Source organism: Pleurodeles waltl, chromosome 11 (assembly GCF_031143425.1).
Source record: "Pleurodeles waltl isolate 20211129_DDA chromosome 11, aPleWal1.hap1.20221129, whole genome shotgun sequence".
Taxonomy (NCBI): Eukaryota; Metazoa; Chordata; class Amphibia; order Caudata; family Salamandridae; genus Pleurodeles; species Pleurodeles waltl.
Genome location: NC_090450.1, coordinates 197,041,728 through 197,066,513, shown reverse-complemented (window position 1 = coordinate 197,066,513; position 24,786 = coordinate 197,041,728). Strand labels below are relative to the sequence as shown.

At 44.8% G+C, this 24,786-nt stretch overlaps 1 protein-coding gene across 5 annotated transcripts in view; it reads right to left on the bottom strand.

Moving 5' to 3' along the window:
• LOC138265575 (G2/mitotic-specific cyclin-B3-like) overlaps window positions 1-24,786 on the bottom strand; it is a 248,864-nt gene that overhangs the window by 90,929 nt on the left and 133,149 nt on the right. For all 5 annotated transcript variants that reach the window (XM_069213402.1, XM_069213405.1, XM_069213406.1 and 2 more), the window contains exon 8: window positions 15,739-15,876. In XM_069213402.1, the coding sequence (XP_069069503.1) occupies window positions 15,739-15,876 (138 nt within the window). The remainder of the gene's footprint in view (window positions 1-15,738; window positions 15,877-24,786) is intronic.

Below are 24,786 nucleotides of genomic sequence, written 5' to 3'. Positions count from 1 at the left end.
TCACTGGTGTTGGATACATTTTTCCCATAAGTTAGGAAGCTCATTTTTCAATATGTTGTGCTATACTTTCATACAAGACCCCTGGAGCTCCTTAAGCGTTAAAAGTACAACATATTTTAGAAAGTAGACATTCGAATCTCCACACATAGCTGGGAGAAAAAAAAACAATGGAAAACAACCAAGGGCAGCGTTTCCCAAACTCTGGCTCGGAGACCTACTGGTGAGTTGCAAGCAGATTTTTGGGGAGTTGCAAAGTCCTGGCTTAGAGGCAAATAGATTTTAAATGATTGGCACCTTAGCACTGATGCACAAATAGTTCTAAAAATGTCTCTAAGCCCAGTTTTAGAACAAACTGTTGCAAGTATTCCTAAGCAAGTCATCAGGTCAATCTTCCAGTATTTGTTGCTGCTGTGGTGTTAAGTCACAAGGCCATTTCAACACAGACCAGGCCCACTACCTGATGATATACAACCATATCACTTATGTAAGACTTTCACACATCAGTTGAGGAATATGAATGTGGCCTAGCTGCCAACTTTGAATCTGTGGGAACCAGGATTGAGCCCTTTCTTTGATTCCGGGCAAATAACCTCCTCTGCTGCTTATAATAAAATTAATCTAGCCTTGTGCAATTTATTCTGGTGCTCATGCAAAATGATATTATGCCTTTGTAATGTGTTCATTCTATTTAAAACTGCAAGATATATATTGAGTCCAAAATGCAACACTGGTCCCCGTTTAACATAAAAAATGCATGAGGTTTATCAAATTTGCTAAAGTTACTGGTATCCACACTAAGATTTTTCCTAAGCCTTGTGATTTTAGTGAATGGATGCCACAGGTCAGCACCCCACTCTAAAATATGTTCCAGCTTTAGACTTTGGTTCAGTTCAGCATTAGCTACTTTTATAGATAGATAAACTTTGCAGATATCCAATATTGAAGAGTGTGGTCAAGGTTGCGACTTTTGCAAACAATTGCTATTATTAGATTAATAAATTACCCTCACCTCATGTCCACTAAAGCTAGGTGGATCGTAAAATACTGTCATTTGATAAATTGGGTTGTGGTCCTTAAACTTTTGGGACACAATGACCTATGGTATTAAAATGACTAAAATGTGATGTACATACTGTTGATATCATTTTCTAGGTATGTGTTACATTTTCTACACCCATATGAAGTGAGCCCAATAAAGTGTTTTACCAAGACTGATGGTGCACTACTGGATAAACAAGGGCTGGGGGTCTCACTTTGTATGCTTAATGTACTCTTCTGTAAGATGTATGCAATAGAAAAACTGATTAGCAAGTAGGAACCCAATTGCTAAACTAGATTCAATTAACATACTACTAGATTACCATTCCAGTGTCCCTCAGTTAATATTAATACACCCAACTGCGGTTTCTAAGGCCTTTAGGATATTGTCAAGTATACTGCTCCATCACATCAAAAGAAAGTTAATTAAAAACATTTTTGCACAAAACATTTAACAGAGTGTGTTTGCAGAAAATAAACTATGAACACAATTTCACATTTGTTTAATAACTACAGAACTTTCAGTAAGGTTTCTCTCTAGGTCATTGCATAATATAATAGCTATTAATAATTTAAAATGTCGCCTGAACCCCTTATCAATTAATACACCAGTGTTGCCTTTGAAGGACAGCTTCCAAACGGAATCTTACGGAAATGTCCTGGTAAAACACTACTTTCAATTGGGGATGGTTGGTACAACCAACTTTTAAGTGACAGTAGACTTCTTCTGTAATTCCTGTAGAAGGTCTTAATTATATAATATACAGCAACTGAGGTATCCAATCAATATAGTATGCTTCAAAATAAAACCTACAGGTGTTACGCCTCATGTGTTTGGCAGAATTGTGAGCAGAGGTCTTTCCTTTAGCACTTTAATACACAAACAGTGAATGATTTCTCTTTTTAAATATTTGTTTATTTGGGTTTTATTGGTTACAGACATTATGATTACTGTACATTATAAGCATAACTTTCTGTATATCTATTAGGTGCATATAAGGCTCTGTGACATTGAAATCACCCATTCCATTGCCTAACGAGTGGGGACAAAGACCTGAGTCCAGTAGAGGGAACTTTAAAGGCAAATTAAAACAAACCAAAAAAGCAACCAAAAAGCGTATCCATGTTGTAGTGAGCCATGCAAGCATAGATCCAGGAACTGAGAAGATGGGGAAGTATACACTGGGTCTCATACTCGGGCAGCGTATGTCTCATTTACTCTGGAAGATGCATGGGGCTGGTGTCCCTGTGGGAGGGCATATGCCGGGTGTGGTTCGGTGTGCACTGGCCAAGTAAGGTTGGGTCTAGGTGTGATAGATGTGAGTGGGACTCTATGGATGGCCCGGTATTAGTCGGCTCAGGTTGGCACAATTTCATCAGTTGTGTGGTGAGGAAGGATCCCCAAAGCACCTCAAATGCATCCAGATTGTCATTTATTTTATATGTGCAGTGTTTGTGGCTGGCTACCCTGTGGAGTACTATTCTCAATTCATCAAAGGTAGGTACAGGAAATGGTCTCCAGTGCCGGTGGATGCAGAGCTTTATTTCAGCAAGGGCGGTTGCCACTCACCGATGTTCATGATTTGCCAGTTATGGGAGACTAGAGGTGTTGTGTAGTATAGCAAGTTGAGGCGAAGGGGTAGTCAGGACAGGGAAATGGAAGCTAAGCAGGGACCATGTGTTTGTCCAGAATCTCTCAAACTTCAGGCACAACCAGAGCATGTGGAACAGATCATAATGGTTGTTGCTGCATCTCCAGCATTGGTCATGGGGGTAGCAACTTGACGCACTTAAGCTTCCATGGTGACCAGTACCAATCGTAAAGTATTTTGAAATATAGATATAGGATTCAAGGAGGGCTCTTTCATGACTAGCCAAGAGAGGTGCCCAGCCCTGAGGAGAGTAGGTTTTTCCTTGTGCTATTTGCTACAGCAGTCATTTTGTAGACATTGAGAGTCCAGAGTGGGAGAATTTAATAAGGACTCCATAGAGGACAGAGACCACTCCCTGATAGCGTCCCAGAGAGGAGGTATTGTAGGACAGGTGAGGTGGCCGGTCCAAGGGTAGCCTGTAGGCAGTAGGTCAACTGGCACTAACGGCAGTAGTCTGTGGGCCAGAGTACAAATTCTATTCGGAGTGCCTGGAAAGTCTGGAGTAGGTTACCATCACACATTCTGTCCATGTGATGCAGCCTACAATTGTTCCAGGACTCTCAGTAGAATGGTGTGCCCCCAATATGTAGGGCCAAATTGTACCATAACAGCACCTTCTGGTGTAGGAACAGAGGAACATCAACTAATCTGTGTCTCTCTTTGGAAGCTGTCACTGTCAGGACTGGGTTAGAGGTCATCATTGGGTAGAAGGGAAACCGATAATAAAGTGGGGGTTCAGGTCACCAGTTAGGTGATGCTCTAGCAGTGCCCATAATGGGGTGTTCAGTTGAAACACCAGGTAGTAGGATTTCAGGTGGTCAGTAGCAGTCCTCCCACTGTTTTATCTCCCCAGAGATGGGTCGTCCAGATCTTAGGTTTTCACCCGTAGCAAATGTAGGTACTGATCTGTATCTATGTCCACAAGCACCAATTCCTAAGGGTATTGTACTTGTAGGGAAGACATTCTAAATAACTAGTTGAATTGAGGGGCCACTGTCATCTTAATGGTCTGCACTCTGCCCCATAGGGAGAGCTGTAGAAGGAACCACCTCTGAAAATCCAATTTCCTGTGATTCAGTAGTGGGAGCAGGTTATCTTCCACCATGCAAGAGACGCCTCAGTTGATCTTAACTCAACTCCCAGGTAGGTAAGTCCTGCTGTGACTCATCTTATGGGATAGTCATGAATTCAACCTTCAGTAGATGAGTGGGACTTAGGAAGGGCCTCCCTCCTTGTTCAGTTGATTCTTTATCCCAAGAGGTTAGAACAATCTTCAATAAGCAACACTGTGGCTGCTATTGAGGTTCAGAGCTGGGAGTGGAGTAGATAAATGTCATCTGCATAAAGAAGTGCGTTGACTTCAACTGTGGTAGGGATATCGGACACTTCTAGTGACTACTGGAATGCTGCTGTTATTAGCTTTAGGGCAATGAGGAACAAGAAGAAAGAGGGGGCATCCCTGACGGGTGCCCCGTTTGACTGCTAATGGGCCTGCGAATCTGCTGCAAGAGACCTCTATCACATGGGTACTATAGAGAATGTGAAACCTGCGAAGGAAGTCCTCTTCTAGGCCCATTTGTGACATTACTTGGAAAAAGGTCAACACAAACACATTCTCAGCATCCAGGGCAAGTGCTATGAATTCAGACAGATCATCCTTCATTTCTCACAGCAGGTAGGACAGCTTAAGGAGGTGGTCCCAGGAGGTGTGGCCAGGACAAAGCCCACTAAACCAGGAGGGGTATTACTTTGCTCAAGCTAGTGGTCAGCAACTTGGCCTTATTTTTTGGGTCTACCTTGAGAAGTAATATCAGGGGGTAGCTGGCACTGTCTAGTGGGTCCTTATCTGCTTTTAGAAAAAGTTTGATAGTGGCTTTATTAGAAATAGCTCCCAGTACGTCTGCCTTTGCACCCTGCCAGAAGGCCCTAGTCAGGTGGAGGACTAGTAGGTATTTCCCAGCTTTCTACTATTCACTCGAGAGCCTGTCCTCTCTTAAGGATGTGCACTCTGTAAGGGACGCTATAGCGTTGGCTACTTCACCTTCAGTGAAGTTTCCTAACAATAATTCTCGACCCTCGCAGAAAGCACTGGCAAGCATAGGTGGGCAAAGAATTGATTCATTTATTCAAACATGGCCCCTTGTTCCATGGTGTACTGGGAGCATTAGAATGAAGAAAACAGTAAGCAATGACACATGGATGGATAGGCATTGACAGTGTTTTATCCCGTATCACCGGTATGGCTAGTTGGGATTACATTTGGTTCAGCTGGGCAGCTAGGAGCCTACCTGCCTTTTCTTTGTGGACATATCACCTCCATTGCAGTTTGAGTAACACCTTCTCTGCGGAATTCATGAAGTGGGAGTTCAGTCGGAGTTTGGCGAGCTTTAGTCGTCTGAGGTGAGACTGAGTGGGAGAGGTCATGTATTGTGCTGTAAAGTTGTGTAACTCTCTTTCTAGGAGGTCTGTCCGCAGTGTCCACCATTATGGAGCCCTGGAGGGTTGCATTGCCATCCACCCATAGCACTCTATGGGAGGGCACAGAGCCCTCATTGTGAGAAAGTTAGGACTGTGTGTGGTTGTGTAATTGGCGATAGATGAAGGCTTTCATGCTCAAACAGGAGTTTTGCGTCACATATGTCAAGCCTGAGAAATTCCAGTCTGTGCTCAGCAAAGCCTGTCTCCAGAATGTTGCAACTGGTGATGTGTGGTGGAAGCTGGTCATAAATCATGAAGTAAGTGATCTGGGACCTAGTTCAGTGTGGGCAGAAGAGGAATGTATATCATTGGTCCCTTGGATACAGTAGTTGCACCACTTCCACTAGTGCATGATCGGCCACCAGGTCCCCAAATAGAGCCCTACACTGCCTATGGTGTGCGTTGACCCTGCATATCCTGCCAAGATGAGTATGGTGGCAGGTTCCAATGTCCACAAACCAGCACCGCTATTCTGCCAAGGTGGGACAGAAGCCTGGAGAGGAGAGGTAGGAAATTGGATTTGCTGGCAGTGGGAGCACGTATAGCGTGACAACTACTATAGTTACATCTACAATTCATAGCCATGCCAGCAACCAGGCCCTTTTTCATCTGACCATGTCAAACATTTTACATGGTAAGGATTTCCTTAGTAGCATAGCTAACCCACATTTCTTGGAGCTGTATATGTGGGACAGGGGGTGTTGTGGTCTATAATCATTCTACTGCTACTGACTGTGCCCACAAATTCCCATTTGAGTTTCACTGATTCAGCTTGAGATAGGTGGGTCTCCTGTAGTAATGCCATGTCTACTCGTTTGGTGTGTAGAATCTTTTTGCGCTTGATGTAGTGAGACATACCATTAACATTCACGGAGAGCAAGGTAAGGCTGGTGTATAGCATACTACAGTAGTAGTAGTAGTGACCATGTGGTGTTCCCTAGTATGAGGGCAGTAATTTTGAGTGCAGTGATTACTCTTTGGGTGAAGGCTGAAGGGGGGAGTGGGCGGGATGTGTCCTGTAGGGATGCTGGGAGGCAAGTCCCTGTTGCAACAGGTGGGCTAGGTGGTGGTGGCGGGGGGGGGGCGAGGGACATGCAGGGAGAGTATTCAACTGGGGTAGGATTAATTCTATGAGGATCCTAGTGTGATGGGGTCTTGACTTTGGGGATGGGCTTGGGTCTGCACCAATGGCACTTGCTGGGAACATCCAGCTGTTCTGCAGTAAATACGGTAGCAGAGAGTGCAATGGATATGGGCCAACCTCTGCTAGTGCTGCCAGTCACATCAAGGAGAGGGGAACATTTTGAGGTGTGGGTGAGGGGGCTCCAAGTATGCACAGATGAGGTGAGTAGGAAGAGTCGTAGGTCACCATTAGTCTGCGATGCAACCAAGGTCACAGATATGGCCCCTGCATGTAGTCAGAGTGGTTCTGCCTGAGACAAGTCACCCAGGAGGGGGTGGTAAGGGGCCACAGACTTCCTTCAGAGGTGGTCTGGTTGGGGCGGCATGGGACTGCAATGGGAGAGGGGCAGCTATTGAGACATTGGGACAGTGGCTGCGGTAAGCCAAGAAGAGAAGCAGGAAAAAAGATATGACGTGACATCAGCATGGAGCAGAACGAGAGAGAGTCATCACAGAACAAAAGATATGTCTTTGCATTATTGATAGCAGCTGCCTCCCCTGCTTCAATGGTGATCTGAATTTGTCTATCTCGGTCTTTGTTAAGCGCATCCACAATTTGACAGTGGCCATCTCTATCACACTTCTCCATAGTGGTCCTCCAATGTAGATGTAGCAGGGCTGGTACTACGCTTTCCATGGGGGAGGCAATCCCCTCAGGGTGGAAAAGGTCAGTGCTGACACACCATCTATAACATTGTCCATAGCAGGGTTGCCCAGTGAGTCCAGAAAAAGTTCAAGGTCTCCAATGTGTGAAAAGCTTCTTATGGAACCATTGATAGTTATCATCCACACTGGTTCCATGAGTCAGTACTTGAGGCTGTTGCACTGCAGGCGCAGGCAGAGTGCCAGGAATTGCTTGTGTTTGGAGTTGGTAACTGGAAAAATGTGTGGCAAAGGAGATGTGGTTACCATCAAAAAGAAGGGGTGCTGTGCTGCGCCTGGCAGCAGATAGGATGTGCCTCGAATTCTGGTGGCAGAAGGTGCATGCAATGACCGGTCATTGGAAATTGGGCTTTGAGGCTCAGCGGGGAGGTGGGCGGGAGCAGGCTGGTGTCCCCGTTGTAGATCCAATGGTTTTTGCAGTTGGAGGTGCAACAGGTCCGGCAGCAATAGCTTGAGGTAGCCTACCATGTCGGCTTTCTCCACTCTATCAGGAACACCATATGTCCTGAAGTTGTCTCTTACTCAATCTTCCAAATCTGTCACTTTCTGGTGTAGGAAGTCAAAGTCCCGGCCCAATCCAGTAGCCAGTCATAGCAGCCCTCTACATCATCCAATCTGCAGTCTACCATGTCCATGCTAGTGTGGAAGGAAAACACCTCCTTTCTGACCAATTGTACCTCAGTCACTAGGACCATTTTGTCATCCATGGCAATAAGGGAAGAGCCAATGGCAGATTTCCTTAAGGAGGGTCTTCAAGGTGGTGCCAGGTGTGTTCAGTGGGTGCTTCACAGGTGGCTGTGTGCAATGCGTCACCTAAGAGAATAGGAGTTGGCGGGCTGCTTTTCTCTGTGTCGACATGCTGTGCAGCGAAAGCCTTTTGGGTCTGGCTGTCATCCTCCGTGCTTGGTGGATAATTCTACGGGTGTCAGGAGGGTGAGGTGTAGCAACGGAGGAACAGAAGGTAAACAGGAGATGCTGCAGGTAGCTGTCTGTTACAGGGCCCCCTCTTTGTTACCTCCAAAAGATCTACCCTCACCTTTGAAGGGGTGAGAGAGAGTGTGAGTGTCCATGCATTGCAGTAGATCTACGGTCATGCACGTCTACAGGATAAGCGGGTTATTGCTGTCTGATGAGGCTCTGCTGCATCCTAGGTGGGATCCTGCCAACAGTAGTCATGAGTGCCCTATAGTGTGCAGATGTACGGTGGTGGCATTCATGGAGTTAACTGGAGGGTTTTAGTGCCCATAAACTGTACCAAAAACATTTTAGAGATAAAACACTAGGGGGAATTATGTGGCTCAGTGCATCAAGATCCCTAAATGAACCTATAACGGAAATAGATGCACTGTTCCAAGAGAACAGACTCCATTCTACCAATTATGGTAGGGGATCTTTTCAGTCACCACATGCAGTAGTCTTACAGGTACAATATCCCTCACTCACCATTGGGTGACATGCATCATCCGGCCATGTTCCTCGTCAGGTCAGTACTGCAATGCCCGACGGGCCCTATTAGAGGGCTCTTTGCCCGAGATCTTTAAGAAAACATGCCTGTAGTGAGTGGATGTGAGAGAGGCTGGGAAAACTGCTAAAATTGGCTAAGGGTGCCCAAGAAAACTATCTTTAATACAACCTGGCACCCCTGCCAAGGTTAAAAAACAAAAAAAGGGGGAAGTACAGAAAACAATGATCTGGTTCCCTACCAACAACTAAATGTATGTCTATCACTCTAATTAGAGATTTAGATATTATGGAACTGTGTGTTGGTGTGAGAAAGTAGCCTCTTTCTAGCCTTGTAACCCCCCACTTTTGGCCTGTTTGTGAGTGTATGTCAGGGTGTTTTCACTGTCTCACTGGGATCCTGCTAGCCAGGGCCCAGTGCTCATAGTGAAAACCCTATGTTTTCAGTATGTTTGTTATGTGTCACTGGGACCCTGCTAGTCAGGACCCCAGTGCTCATAAGTTTGTGGCCTATATGTATGTGGTCCCTGTGTGGTGCCTAACTGTCTCACTGAGGCTCTGCTAATCAGAACCTCCGTGGTTATGCTCTCTCATTTCTTTCCAAATTGTCACTAACAGGCTAGTGACCATTTTTACCAATTTACATTGGCTTACTGGAACACCCTTATAATTCCCTAGTATATGGTACTGAGGTACCCAGGGTATTGGGGTTCCAGGAGATCCCTATGGGCTGCAGCATTTCTTTTGCCACCCATAGGGAGCTCTGACAATTCTTACACAGGCCTGCCACAGCAGCCTGAGTGAAATAACGTCCACGTTATTTCACAGCCATGTTACACTGCACTTAAGTAACTTATAAGCCACCTATATGTCTAACCTTTACCTGGTAAAGGTTAGGTGCAAAGTTACTTAGTGTGAGGGCACCCTGCCACTAGCCAAGGTGCCCCCACATTGTTCAGAGCCAATTCCCTGAACTTTGTGAGTGCGGGGCCACCATTACACGCGTGCACTACATATAGGTCACTACCTATATGTAGCTTCACAATGGTAACTCCGAATATGGCCATGTAACATGTCTATGATCATGGAATTGCCCCCTCTATACCATCCTGGCATAGTTGGCACAATCCCATGATCCCAGTGGTCTGTAGCACAGACCCTGGTACTGCCAAACTGCCCTTCCTGGGGTTTCACTGCAGCTGCTGCTGCTGCCAACCCCTCAGACAGGCATCTGCCCTCCTGGGGTCCAGCCAGGCCTGGCCCAGGATGGCAGAACAAAGAACTTCCTCTGAGAGAGGGTGTGACACCCTCTCCCTTTGGAAAATGGTGTGAAGGCAGGGGAGGAGTAGCCTCCCCCAGCCTCTGGAAATGCTTTGTTGGGCACAGATGTGCCCAATTCTGCATAAGCCAGTCTACACCGGTTCAGGGGACCCCTTAGCCCCTGCTCTGGCGCGAAACTGGACAAAGGAAAGGGGAGTGACCACTCCCCTGACCTGCACCTCCCCTGGGAGGTGTCCAGAGCTCCTCCAGTGTGCTCCAGACCTCTGCCATCTTGGAAACAGAGGTGCTGCTGGCACACTGGGCTGCTCTGAGTGGCCAGTGCCACCAGGTGACGTCAGAGACTCCTGCTGATAGGCTCCTTCAGGTGTTAGTAGCCTATCCTCTCTCCTAGGTAGCCAAACCCTCTTTTCTGGCTATTTAGGGTCTCTGTCTCTGGGGAAACTTTAGATAACGAATGCAAGAGCTCATCCGAGTTCCTCTGCATCTCTCTCTTCACCTTCTGCCAAGGAATCGACTGCTGACCGTGCTGGAAGCCTGCAAACCTGCAACATAGTAGCAAAGACGACTACTGCAACTCTGTAACGCTGATCCTGCCGCCTTCTCAACTGTTTTCCTGCTTGTGCATGCTGTGGGGGTAGCCTGCCTCCTCTCTGCACCAGAAGCTCCGAAGAAATCTCCCGTGGATCGACGGAATCTTCCCCCTGCAACCGCAGGCACCAAAAAGCTGCATTACCGGTCCCTTGGGTCTCCTCTCAGCACGACGAGCGAGGTCCCTCGAATCCAGCGGCTCTGTCCAAGTGACCCCCACAGTCCAGTGACTCTTCAGTCCAAGTTTGGTGGAGGTAAGTCCTTGCCTCACCTCGCTGGGCTGCATTGCTGGGAACCGCGACTTTTGCAGCTACTCCGGCCCCTGTGCACTTCCGGCGGAAATCCTTTGTGCACAGCCAAGCCTGGGTCCACGGCACTCTAACCTGCATTGCACAACTTTCTAAGTTGGTCTCCGGCGACGTGGGACTCCTTTGTGCAACTTCGGCGAGCACCGTTTCACGCATCCTCGTAGTGCCTGTTTCTGGCACTTCTCCGGGTGCTACCGGCTTCAGAGAGGGCTCCTTGTCTTGCTCGACGTCCCCTCTCTCTGCTGGTCCAATTTGCGACCTCCTGGTCCCTCCAGGGCCACAGCAGCGTCCAAAAACGCTAACCGCACGATTTGCAGCTAGCAAGGCTTGTTGGCGTTCTTTCGGCGGGAAAACACTTCTGCACGACTCTCCACGGCGAGAGGGATCCGTCCACCAAAGGGGAAGTCTCTAGCCCCTTTCGTTCCTGCAGAAACCCCAGCTTCTTCTGCCCAGTAGAAGCTTCTTTGCACCCGCAGCTGGCATTTCCTGGGCATCTGCCCATCTCCGACTTGCTTGTGACTTTTGGACTTGGTCCCCTTGTTCCACAGGTACCCTAGATTGGAAATCCACAGTTGTTGCATTGCTGGTTTGTGTCTTTCCTGCATTATTCCTCTAACACGACTTCTTTGTCCTTAGGGGAACTTTAGTGCACTTTGCACTCACTTTTCAGGGTCTTGGGGAGGGTTATTTTTCCAACTCTCACTATTTTCTAATAGTCCCAGCGACCCTCTACAAGGTCACATAGGTTTGGGGTCCATTTGTGGTTCGCATTCCACTTTTGGAGTATATGGTTTGTGTTGCCCCTATCCCTATGTTTCCCCATTGCATCCTATTGTAACTATACATTGTTTGCACTGTTTTCTAAGACTATACTGCATATTTTTGCTATTGTGTATATATATCTTGTGTATATTTCCTATCCTCTCACTGAGGGTACACTCTAAGATACTTTGGCATATTGTCATAAAAATAAAGTACCTTTATTTTTAGTATAACTGTGTATTGTGTTTTCTTATGATATTGTGCATATGACACTAGGTGGTACTGTAGTAGCTTCACACGTCTCCTAGTTCAGCCTAAGCTGCTCTGCTAAGCTACCATTATCTATCAGCCTAAGCTGCTAGACACCCTATACACTAATAAGGGATAACTGGGCCTGGTGCAAGGTGCAAGTACCCCTTGGTACTCACTACAAGCCAGTCCAGCCTCCTACAGTTGGTTTTCCCTACAATACAGAACTGCTAGTCATGGTCTACATGTTTTTCGCCGAATACAGTCACAGGGGTCAGGTGGCGATTCTTTAGGACCGGTTGTTGTGCCTAACCCTCACTAAGAATATATATATATATATATATATATATATATATATATATATATATATATATATATATATATATATATATATATATATATATATATATATATATATAAAAAATAAAAAAAAATAAAAAAACTCCACCCCTATTGCCTAAGTAAGATTAGACAGAAATCTTACATTGGAATCATAATCTGAATGTTGAGACCCAACCAAACAACAAAGTTATATAAAGGTAAAAACAACACTCAATGGGCACATAGTAGTGGCCACATTTTCCACCCTCATAAAGCACGTGTTTCAGGTGTATGTGAAAATGACAAGCCACACTCATGCATGACGTGGGGCAAAGTGACCATGTGCTCATGCTGAAGCAGAGGAGGGGCATCACCCCATGAATTATACGTACCCTCTGAGGTCAGATACATTAGCCCCTTGAGGATCGGCTGGATGCTGGCTGCTCTTCTATCAAGACAATCTGATAACCATGGTTGTGAAATACATGAGAAATAAATTATTTAGGTATGCTCTCATAGGTATGCCTAAGCGGTACTGAAGAGCACCATGGTCAGTCTGACCTACCGAGTCGTCCAAGCTCTCTGGAATTATTCGGAGTTAGGAAGTGCTGGCATTTAACCCCATGTAGTCGGGGACTAGGAAATTGATGGACACAAAAAAAAAGAACCCAAAAGAAAGGTGAACTAAAAAGTGGTGGCCCTCTTAGAGTGTGTTCCTGCTGGGGAGGGAAACTGAAAAAGGACTCTGCATAGGTAGATTTTCAAGAGGAAAGTGGCAGCCGTCTTAGAATATATGAAACTAAAAATATAATAATAATAATAATAATAACAACAATAACAATAACAACAACAACAGGGTCACAGTGAACCCAATCGCATGCTTCCTAATCATTTAGTAGGATGCAATTATGGTCATGGTATCTAGTTAAGGTAATTGTTCATCCTCTATACTGTGCTAAACTTCAGGGAAGGAGGTCATCATTCCTACTTCCTGTTCTAGAATTCTGACCACGGTATCTCATCATTTAACCCACGGATATGGGTCTGTAACCTAAAGAGCCACCTCTGTTCTTTCTCAAACAGTTTTTTGATATCATATGGGAGTCCTTCACCGTTTCTAGGATCAACCATTTGAGATCATTAGGAGAATGGTGCTGTTCTACAAAGTGGGCACAGAGTTTGGTGGTAGTTTAGTGACATCTGATTGTGCTGCAATGCTTATTGATGCATGTTTTAATCATTCTTGTGGTCATTACTCCTTACAGGAGATGGCACACACACTTGATCAATAATACACAATTGTGTGTGCGTCAGTTTGAATGTTTATAGAGATACCAGGTCCCCGTTTCTCCTAATTCCACTGATGTTATGTTCAAGGATAAGGGTTATATTGCAATGCCCACAAGGATGATGGCCTCACACAGGAGGTAGATTCCCGCTAGCTACCTTCATAGGGTTATTGTTTAATGTTATGTTCCTTGAAAGTGTGTGGACCAAAGAGTCTTTAATGCCCTTGATTCTTTTGAAAGCAAATAAAGGCCAGTGTAGGTTGTCGCCTGTACTCATCAAAACAGGCCACCTCTTGTTTATGATCTTCTTTACTTGGTTCGAGAGGGGTGTGTAAGTAATAGCGCAAATTAATCTGTTTGATCAGGTTTAGGTAAGGTCATCAGTAATGAGTCTCTCTGGGTATTCCTTGCTCTTTTTCTGGCTGGATTGATCAAATGTGGTGGATAATGTTGGTTCTGTAGCTTCAGACTAGAGTTGTATGCACGTGTGTCAAAATCAGTGGACTCACTGCAATTGTGTATGAGCCTCAAAAAATGCCCATAAGGTAGATTCATCCGGAGGACACGAGGATGGTGACTACCAAACAGGAGTAAACTATTCCTGTCTGTAGTCTTCTGAAAGACAGATGAATAGAGAGTTCCTTCTTTTAAGGTGATCCGGAGGTCCAAAAAGGAGACCTCTCTGTTGGACCCCGTGGCAGTAAAGTGAAGATGTTGATCTAGACCATTAATCCAAGCAATCAGGTTCTTTCTCTTCGTTGCCTTGCCAGACTTTCAATATATCATCAATATATCTACGCCACAACTTGATGTTCGTGGCGAATGGACTAACAGGGTCTAGAATGTGTTGTTTCTCAAAGGCATACATGTACAAAGAAGCCAAACTTGTGGCAAAAGTACTGCCCATCGAAATCCCTCATATTTGGTGGTGTAATTGGTTCTCAAATTCAAAGAAGTACTCTTTCAGGGCTGGTGTGGCAGTCAACCACAATGTGTGGGGGTATTATAATTCCATGTGCCTAGGAGAAGCATATCTTCCACCATAGACAGCGTAGCATCCTGGGGTATACTGCTGTATAGAGCTTCAACATCTAGAAAAATCAATACATCTGCCAATCCCTGTGAATTCATCTGGTCTAAAAGGATCAACACATCTTTTAGGATTTCTTGTTATGCATACATGATTACCAGTCACTTGAAGGTTCAAACTGGGAGGTTCAAACATACACTGTCTGTATGACCCTTTGCGCATTTTAAAAAGCAAGCCCTGCTTTCTATAACAGGTTAATTCATGGTATCCTCCCAGGCTCACTATTCCACCTAAAATACTTAGGTTTGGACCCCTCCATTCTAAACTTTTCCACTTGTGGGCTTTTTCTATTTCATGCAAGTGGCCATTCCCTGTACTGTAACTTTATTCCTCCAAGCTGAACTATCCAGGTTTTAGTCAGTCAAAACACTGGAATCGTGCAGTAAATGTTTCAATATGGTTTTCTATAGATTTGATAAGTCTTTCTTCAAAAGGATCCTAAATTGTGATCTTGGACTCTTCTCCGTGTTCAAAGCTCTGTTACGAGGTTTGAGCTTTACAAACACATGCATCGCTCAATAGGTGTAATTCCAATTGAAAAACAGAAAGGAGTATTGTTTGCTAGTATAATAATGTTGCATACATCTACTCTCAAACTGTGTGGATACTGCTGCAGATAATATAGAGCATTGTAGTCACTAATACAACCCTAAATTGATCTTACTAGAACGTGTTGAGAAGCAACTTGTCATTCGCAGTCAGTACTGTTAATGGGTATTCTAAGGTGGAGCCAGGACAAACATAGGTGCTTTCTTCAAATGACTGCCATCATGTGCAGCAATGTATTCCAAGTTCAGCAGATGGGTAGCAGCAGGTACATGCCATCAACTCTGAAATGTGCACATGACAAAGTGATAATAGAAATATTTTTATGGACAAAGAATGTAGCATGAACTCGAAGACATCATGGTGCAGTGTAGTGCCTTTGAGAAGCCACTTCACAGGAAGTAAGGTGTGGTTGAAAATAAACCTCTTTTTTAGCTAAAAAACAAGACAATACGCAGGACTGGCCCTCTTATTTGAATGTATTGAATGTGTTTACTTATAAACAAAAATGCATAGTACTAGGGGTCGAGTACAAATAGGGAGAGCACAATTGTGCATAGGATGGTTCAAAAGGGAATCTGACTAGAGAATTTCTATATAGGATCACGTTTTAATGCATCTCCATGTCTTAATCATTACCACTGAGAAAATCTTCAGACAAGAGTGAAAGGAAAAGAGGATTTTGCAAAGGAAGATTCGCCAACAACAATCAATAGTCATTTCAATACATTTATTTTAAAGGTATTCCTAGAGCACGTTTGTCTGCAGTCAGCTGTCAATTGGTTGGTTATACTTCATTCAAGAAAAAATAGAAGTCATAACAACTTTACCACAAATTTAGCAGCGATTAATACAGAAGTGATTCCAAGCAGCTGCAATTCTTTTCTCAAGCAGAGATGGTTGCAGAGGTAGTGGTCTAGTATCTTGACAGCAAGGTATAGCGTTTCATGTGTTAAGGCAAAGCTTTCCTGGAAAACAAGCACAGAAGGGAGGGGGCACAAATAAGTTTATAATTATTATTTATTTATTTTAAACTTACTGTTCACCACTGCTGTCTCGTGCCGCCTCGCTCTACCTTCTTTCCTGTTCAAGAGTCCCAGCTTCTGCTGGGACACCACAAGAGGCTCCCCAGCAATCCTGGTGCTGCTTCGATGCTAAACCTAGCATGAAAGCATCATCAGGATTGGTCTGAGCGGCGGTGACTGCCACTCAGGCACAACCCTGGGGCCTGTGCAGTTTCTCTAGCCCAGATGTGTACACAGCCAGGCTGGAGAAACTCAAATCTGCATGCGTTTGGCCGGCCGTCCAAACACATGTGCACGCGAATCCTCACACCCTCCATCCCCCAATCCTTCCATGGCCCAGCCCCACCCCTCCCTTCACATACTGAGCCAGCAGCAGAAAAATAAAATGATATTGAAGTATCATTTTATTTTTCTGCTGCAGGCTCTTAGCCAGTGGGGGCAACACTCCTCCATTGAAGGAGCCGCCCCTGGGCAATTGTCCACATTCAAACTTCCATATTACTCCAAGTGTTAGTGTTGAGAAATGGAGGAAGAACAATGTGCAACTTTTAGCTTACCAGGATCGCAACAGACAGTTTAGCAACAGAATAATTGTTTAAAAGTCTTGGTCGCTTAGGTTTTTGGAACCTCCAGGAGTCTGCATTTGCTTGTGGCGCGAAATGGCCAGTATGTTAGTTGGGTATCAAGAAAGGCCTAGTTGTAGCACTGTGTATACTTCATGCCATTTTAACATATGGAATCCACAAGAAGCTAGTGCAGCTCTCTCAAAGTTGGGGGAATAAGTTCTAACCTGTTTTGTAATTTTGATGAGGCAAGCTACCACATCCAGAATGGCTTTGAGAGGGAGCAAAGTAGAATGAGATACCCAAGACTAATGCATTGCCCCCGTCGCGTTGTGAAATAGCCAGAGCCTGCAATCCTATACTGTAATCAGAGAATAGGTTTTTGTTTAATATTTTATAGCAAAAACAGTTGGAATGGTGCAGTTCAGACAAATTTTGTGATGCGAGATAATATTTTCAAAATGCATCCAATAGTGGAAAACAGTGATTTAGCGGGAAAGAAAACGGGTTTGGGCATGACGCCGAGGTGTTAGACTTGGAATATGACCTGATTAAAATCAGTTGTGCCACTGAGTTGGCCTGAAAAGAGGCTATTAAATAACTAAGTACGTGGGGCTGACCTACAATATGACTCAATTATAGTCCAAGGGGTCAATAAGTTGACTTCAAATGTGGCTCTATTAAAGCCAATCAGGCCTCTGATTTGACCTGTAATAGAACTCCAATAAACCAGTGAGGCCAATCAAGTGTCACTGTTAGTGTGAAATAAAAAATATTTGCATACTTTAGAGTCTCTGTATTTCACCCCTGCTAACCATTAGTTAAGTGCCTGTGCTCACTCTTAACATGGTCAAATCATTATACTCCAGTTAAAAGCACTAGTTGTCTGCAGCACCTATCCTACCATCCACTACAGTTGAAGTGCAAATATGGCTTCTGGGCTACCATTTTAGTTAGTCTGACTGTAGCAGCGTAAAAACTGCAATATGACTGTTAAAATAAATCCTTTTGACATGTAAAAAAACTCCCTTTTAAATATTAATATTTACCTATTGTAGCCCACTAGGATGGGGCACAGGGTATAAATTAAGTTGTAGAAATGATATATTTTTTTTTTTGTCCTCATAGGCTTTCCCACCTCTTTGCACGAGGGTCATCAACCTGCGTCCATTAAAGGTGATCCCATATAAAAGAATCAAACCCAGACGAACACAGCTATTCACCTCTCCCAGGTAAAACCTTTGCTCAAGGCATGTCAATCCCAGCCCCCGAAGGGAGGAGTGTATGGGGTGGGGAGAGGCATAATGAGAGGTGATAATAATCATTGGACTGTAAATGAAGTGGCCCCATATTGTTGTAAGTTTTCCCAAATGGCCCAAAGTTCACCTCTGTTGCCCAACGGGCCAATCCGTTCTAAACAACAACAAAATTTGTTTACAGATGTAAGCCAGTCTAATTCATTTGGAGGAGTGGACTTAATCCAGTTCAAACTGATTTGTCTTCAAGCCAACAATATCAGTAAAAACAGCAAACACTGGTGTGACCTAGAAAGCTTCGAACCCCATGTAGAGCCCGAAGAGGCCCCAAAAACCACTAAGGGAATGGTCACTTCCACCGCAGTGCTGATGACCTCTTTAAGGAAACCAGTAATCGAGGACCAGAAAAGCTTAAGATTGGGGCAACTCCAAAACATATGTACATCATCAGCATTAGACTCCTCACAACGTGGACAATTTCTTTCTGTCTGTCTTCCCTAAGGCGGATAACCTCTGGAGAGACCAATAAACCCTGTGAATTGTAAACAAATGATTCTTTTTCGAAGCAACTGATCTAGTAACCGACAAAAGCATTGCGCTTGAAGACTCCCAGATGTGTGCTATGTCTAGGGCTGGCAGGGCACTTCCCCATTTCTTCTCGGTGAGAAAGTCCTCTACATCTGAGGCTTCTTGTAACGCCTGACACCAGATAGTGATTTCTTTTGAAACACGACACAATAATAGTCTCTCCTCCCAATTATTCCTGGCACCCCCTTCTCCTGGAGGGAAGCCACCCAGCTCAGTAACTGCACATATTTAAACCTGGAAAGCCTATAATCTACAAGTTACCCTAACCTAGACCAAGAAACCAACTTGCACCCCTCCAACATTTGTCCCCATCTGGTCACACTCCTCAATGGAAGAGCCAACTTATCCAAGAGAAGCTCGGGGGTACCCGGAGACTCCCAAATAAAGGCCCTGAAACTATAATAGTGAATACCTAATGTTTGCCATACCAGCCACCAGACTCTAGCTGCATCCTTAAGAAGCTTCAATCGTATTTTTTTGAAAAATTTGGGATGACCAAACTTATACAAAAAGGAACTTCCGGCCGCCGGAAGCTCCCGAGTCATTACCCCCTTCCCCCCCCCCAAAAAAAAGGTGTATTCTGAACTATCACGAAGCAAAGTCCGCACAGGTTTCAAATGAGAAGCCAGATAGTATTTGTAAAAATCTGGGGCAGCAATCCCCCCTTTACCTTAGGTCTGCACAATTTGTGCCAAGCAATCCTGACCCCTCTAGATGACCATACGAATGAGGTCAAATCAGATTGGATTTTTTAAACCACCTCTTTTTAAATTCCAAGGGGATAGCATTGAACAAAAAAGTAAACTTAGGAAGTATAATCATCTTTAAAACATTGGCTCTTCCTATAAAAGAGAGAGGGAGCCCTGCCCAGGTCTTCAGCAAAACGCGTGTCTCCTTACAAAGTTTTTCAAAATTAAGCCTTGCTAATTCATTCAGATCTGGAATAACTTGGAACCCCAGATACCTAATCTGCTTCTTAACCAAAGGGCTATTGTATGTAGTATTCCAACACAATTTCAGTTCTCTCAGGATTAACAGAATAGCCTGACATTGCACCAAAATCGTTTAGGCGTTGAAGAATTCTGGAAAAAACATGCATTAAGTGACCAGTGTAAATCATGAGGCCATCAGCGTACAAGGCAACCTTTTATTCCCAACCCATACATTGAAAAGGGGAAATCTCACTATCTGCCCTAACTGATACAGCCAAGGGCTCAATATATAGATTAATAAGAAGGGGAGACAAAGGGCAACCCTGACTCGTCCCTCTCTCAATCCTAAACCTAGAAGAAATCCTGTGACTAATTAAAATGCAGGCAGACGGGTCTTTATAAATAGCCTGGATTGCCCCAATACATTTAGGGCCCAACTTAAAACCCTCCATAACAGATTACAAAAAACACCAATTCACATGGTCAAGAGCTTTGGCCTCATCAAAGGTGAAAACAGAGGGGCCTTTTCAGCCACCGCCAAATCCAATGCACCCAATAAGTCGTGAGTCAACTCATGCAGTTGCCTGCCTCTGATGAAACCTTTCTGATCCTCATGAATTAGCTTGCTAATCATATCCTGAAGCCTTTTAGACAGAATATAGGTATATAGCTTATAGTCAGAGTTCAGCAAAGATATCGGCCTGTATGAACTACAAGAGGCCGGATCTTTACCGGGTTCCAAAAGAAGACTAATGATGGCCTCATCCCAGGAGCTTGGCATAGCCGCCCCTTCCTGTAAAAGAAAATTAAACAAATCTGTCAGAATTGACACTAACTCCTTGCAAAGACTACAATATAGTTCATTAGGCAGGCTATCTGGGCCAGGCGCCTTCCCCTTCTTTAAGTTCCGAATTGCTACCTCCACCTCCTCACAATCTATCTCCCTTACCAGTTGTTTCTGGCCCTCCTCTGTTAACTGAGGGAGATGGAGAGTATCCAAATAAGCACTTGCTGATGATTCAGAAAAATGCAGATCTTCAGTGTAAAGATTCTGAAAGAAGCCTAAAAAAACTTCCTTTAACTCGGCTTCGGTAGTAAATAGGGAACCAGTGGTCTCTGATCCAATTGCAGAGATATGATTCTTGGAACGCTCGGATTTAACTCTCCAGGCTAAAAATTTCCCACAACCTTTCCCATATTCATAGTGGGCAAACCTACTACAATCCCATGTCCTTCCGACTTTCATCTCAAGATATAACCCCAGCTTTGATCTGGCCGATTCCAACTGAGCGTTCAGGGCTGCCAGCTTTCTCTCCTCAGCCATTGAGGTGGCCTCCTGCAAGGTGACCACTTGAGACTCAAGCTGCTTAAGTTGATTGTCCTCCCTATAGAGATGGGTGGCCAAAGCCACCAGCCTGCCTCTCATGAACACTTTATAAGCATCCCACATCATCTGTAGTGTGGTGGATCGATAGTTAAGTTAAAAAAACTCTAGTATCCCTCCTCAAACTCTCAACAATCAACGCATCCAGAAAAAGGGCCGGATTAACCGTCCACCTAGAAATAACTGGTGAAATATCGAGGGAAACCTGCATTCTCACTGCTGAGTGATCTGAGAGGTGTGCCGGAGCGTGACTCGCTGCTCTCACCATATTCTTCATCTGCTGCTGTATTAGAAAGAAATCAATCCTAGAATGATGGCCGTACTTTTTATCATTAAAAGTGAACTGAGGACCAGCCCCACCCTTCTGGCACCAGATATCTATTAAACCGAGATCTAGCATACCCTGTTTTATACTTGACCGAGTTTTAGGTGAATTCACCGTAGGTCTCAATGTAGATTTATCCAAGATCGGTTCCAATAAAATATTAAAATCTCTGCCAACTAATATTGGATACTTGGCAACCAGTAAATGACTATAAAGATCTTGAAATGGGGAGGGGTCATCCGTATTAGTCCCAGAATACCCGACAATGGTGAGCCAATATCCCTGTAAAGCAGCCTCCACAATCAACCACCTGCCTTTAGGATCCCTTATAATGTTTGCCACTTTCAAAGAAACCGACTTCTTAACAAGAATAGCCACCCCCTTAACCCCACAAGATTGATTGGTACATGCGCAAAAGCGCACCCAGCTCATATTTTTAAGATACTGTCTCCATTCTGATTCTAACAAATGAGTTTCCTGTAAAATGATCACCTCCTCCTCCACCCCTTTTAAAAACTCAAATTCTGCTGTCCTCCCTGGAACCCGCAGACCATTAACATTCCGTGATAAAAATTCCATCAAAACCTGCGTTCGACAAGCCATTGAAAAGAAACAAATCCATAGAAAAAGTCCCAAAAAAAACACAACAAAAAAAAACCCTCATAGCATGAACCAGCCTATTGAGGACATTTTCAAAAAGATGCATATTCCCCCAATTGCCCACCCATGACACACACCCCGTGAAGAAAACCAACCGCCCTGAAAAGCAAGCAAACCCACAACCCACCACCACCCCTGGGAACCCTCCCTTCCTTCCCGGTTAGGCGACTATAACCACCCTAGTGAGCTCCGTATCCGGACGGCTATAAACAGAGATAAACCATCAACGAGAGGACTTCATCTTCTCAAGTAGGGCCTGAACCTCTACAAGATCTCTAATATTAAACAGTGTTATTCTACATAATCTTCAAAAATGCAGGAAACCTCATCTGAACCGTGGCTCCAAAAGACCTGACATCCTGAATATATTTGCTCAACTCCCACTGCCTGTCGAGCGTTGCTTTAGAAAGGTCTGAGCGTATCCTGAAAGACCAGTCGCCCATTGAAAAAGTGCCCGCCTTGAGAGCTTCTGACAAGGCTTTCTCTTTGATAGAATAAGTACCAAAATTGATAAGTATTTTCTGAGGTGTCTTCTTGTCTGGCTTCCTTCTAAAAGGGTCACGATGGATTCTCTGAATATCTTCTTCCAATTTCGCATGATCCATGGAGGGAAATCATTTCTTGAACAACGTCATTACATAGGCCTTAATATTATCCCCTTCCAACCCTTCAGGGACATTCAATAGCCTAACATTGTTCCTCCGCAAGTTGTTCTCCAGAGATTGCAACTTCTCCTGCAGCACCTCGCCCTTACGTGTCAACAAGGAAATGTCTCGAGAATGAGATAGCACTTGGGCCTCTTGCTCTGAAACAACCAACTCCAAGTTGTTCAACCTCTCCGTCAGCACATTGAGTTTGGACTCTAGTGCAGCACAAGATTCTCTGATTTTAACTTGTTTGTGCTCAGACATCTCAAATTTGCCCCTAATCTCTTCTGATAATGATATCAAGAGACTCTGCACGGTGGAGTCTTGAGAGGGGGAAGGGTGTAAAACTGCTTTCTTCATTAGGGGGCGGGGGGGCCTGTGATTCACCATACTCTGCAGATGGAGCATGTGTAGCCTCTTTCTCACTAGCCGATTCCCCCCGCCCAGGGGGGAGAACCGGGGAAGCCGGGGGCAAGGGAGAAGACTACATCCCAAAACTGCAAGTAGCTCTCCTCAAAAAAGGCATTAGAGGAGATACCAACCTGCCAGCATCCACTAGCTGAGTTTGATCGGAACAACCAGAACGACCCTGTTTAGTATTATGGCTTCCTGAAAATGTAGTGCCAGCTTGAGAAACAGTAAAAACCCTTTCCTGGATTTTATAACCCCCTTCCCTTGTCCTTTATTATTACAAGACCCCACCTGGCCAGTTACAATGGAACCCCCTTCCCCGGAGGACTGCTGCCGTTTCCGCGCCAGTAAAGGGCTGTGTCAAGGCTGCTATTATTGGGGGGGTGGGGCGGTATTGGGAACAGGACGGCCGCGTAATTCCGCGGTCGTGAGCTTCCGGTCAGGTGGGCACACGGAGAGGAGCAGCAGAGCCGCTCAAGTGAGGAGAAACCTCCCTTCCTGGTGAGCCTACCTTACGGCCCTCAGTGCACTGCAGAGTGTGCGGCTGGGTGCCGTGCGGCACTGAACAGGGGCCCCAAGTCGCCGAGGGTCAGTGTTTCAAATATTTTGAATGTTTGGCCCTGGGGAGAGGCGGTTCAGGCTCTTCATCAGGCGAGACGTGTTCTTGCTTTGTGCCCCTTTCGGGGGTCAAAAGGTGCCGTGCCTTTCGGCATCCTGAGGAGAGACGCGGAGAAGAGATCCTCAATTTACGACAAGGCTGTCCCCCTTTGGCCCAGCACAGTAGGAGAAATCTTGTTTATGACGCCAGTGCAGTTAAGGGCCAGAGGAGCTAGTAAAGGCCCTTTACTGGCGCGGAAACGGTAGAAATGATATGTTAACATGTTCTGAGACTGACTAGCACTCAAAAGCTATTTTCACTGTGGCAACCCTAAATCAGACTACAGATTAAAATACTAATACTGTATCTCAAAATGGAATATTCTAGCAGAAAAAATATTTACTAATTATTGAAAATGCAATTCAATTACAAACTTTGATAAATAACTAATATTAAGGAAAAGTAACATTTAGAAAGCTGCCTTTTCCCTCCCCGAAGTTCCTGAAGGCTAATTAGCATTGCCACTTTAACTTTTCCTAGGCAGTAATTCCTAATGAATATTTGTGAACAGCTGTGAAACGCCTCTCCAGAGAGAAAAAAAATAGGCAGACATTAATGAGCAGAGAAGACTCCTCTAAACTCCACAGAATGTGCGGGGGCTGTGGACATCATGTTTGACACTACAGTGTCAAATCCTCATTGGCAGGTCTGCTGGATTCTGGTAGAGCACTCGAGGCACAGTTGAAAGAGAAAAGAACAGGATGCCTAGAAATTCCTCATCAATCTACTGCCTGGTTGCTAAAGGACTCAGCTTTTATCTTCCTCCCAGATGTCTATCATTGTGTTTGTTATGGTTACAGTGGCTGCTCCAAACTAGTTTTTATTGTTAGATGCAGGACCCTAGGATTACCATAGTATCCCCCCCCCCCCACACTCAGCCCTAGCCCTCACAGTCCACGTTTAGTGTGGCTGAAGACTCATCTTGAAAATGACCAAAGTGGGTACGGTGGCTCTGTGAACTGTTACACCATTGGTTAGGGCTTCCCCAGGGAGTCATTCTGGCCAATTAGCTAGTGCCAAGCTTAAGAGTGGCACCTCACTTCAGAGCACTTTCTGGAACTGTGGATGATTGGAACGGGGTTGGCCCTGCAGCCGGTGACATGAGGAGCCCCAATGGTCTCGATCTACTACCTCTTGCATCCAGGACAACGTGGACTCTAGGGGGTCATACGGCAGACCTCTTCAAGCTATATTGAAAAAACAAGCTAGAAGAGACGTTTTCCTGTAAGTTCCCAGCTGACCAGAGGCAACTAGGACTAGGTACTGCTGTTGGTCTCTGCCTGACACCCTCTGAGTCTCTGAGTGCCTGAGATTCTCGAGGGATCGAAAAGTGTACTCCTTTGGCAGATTGGGACTTAAAGGACTTAGTCAGAGGGTAAAATATTTGACCAGATGGAAAGGGTTGATTTATCCATTCTGCACTCCCTCA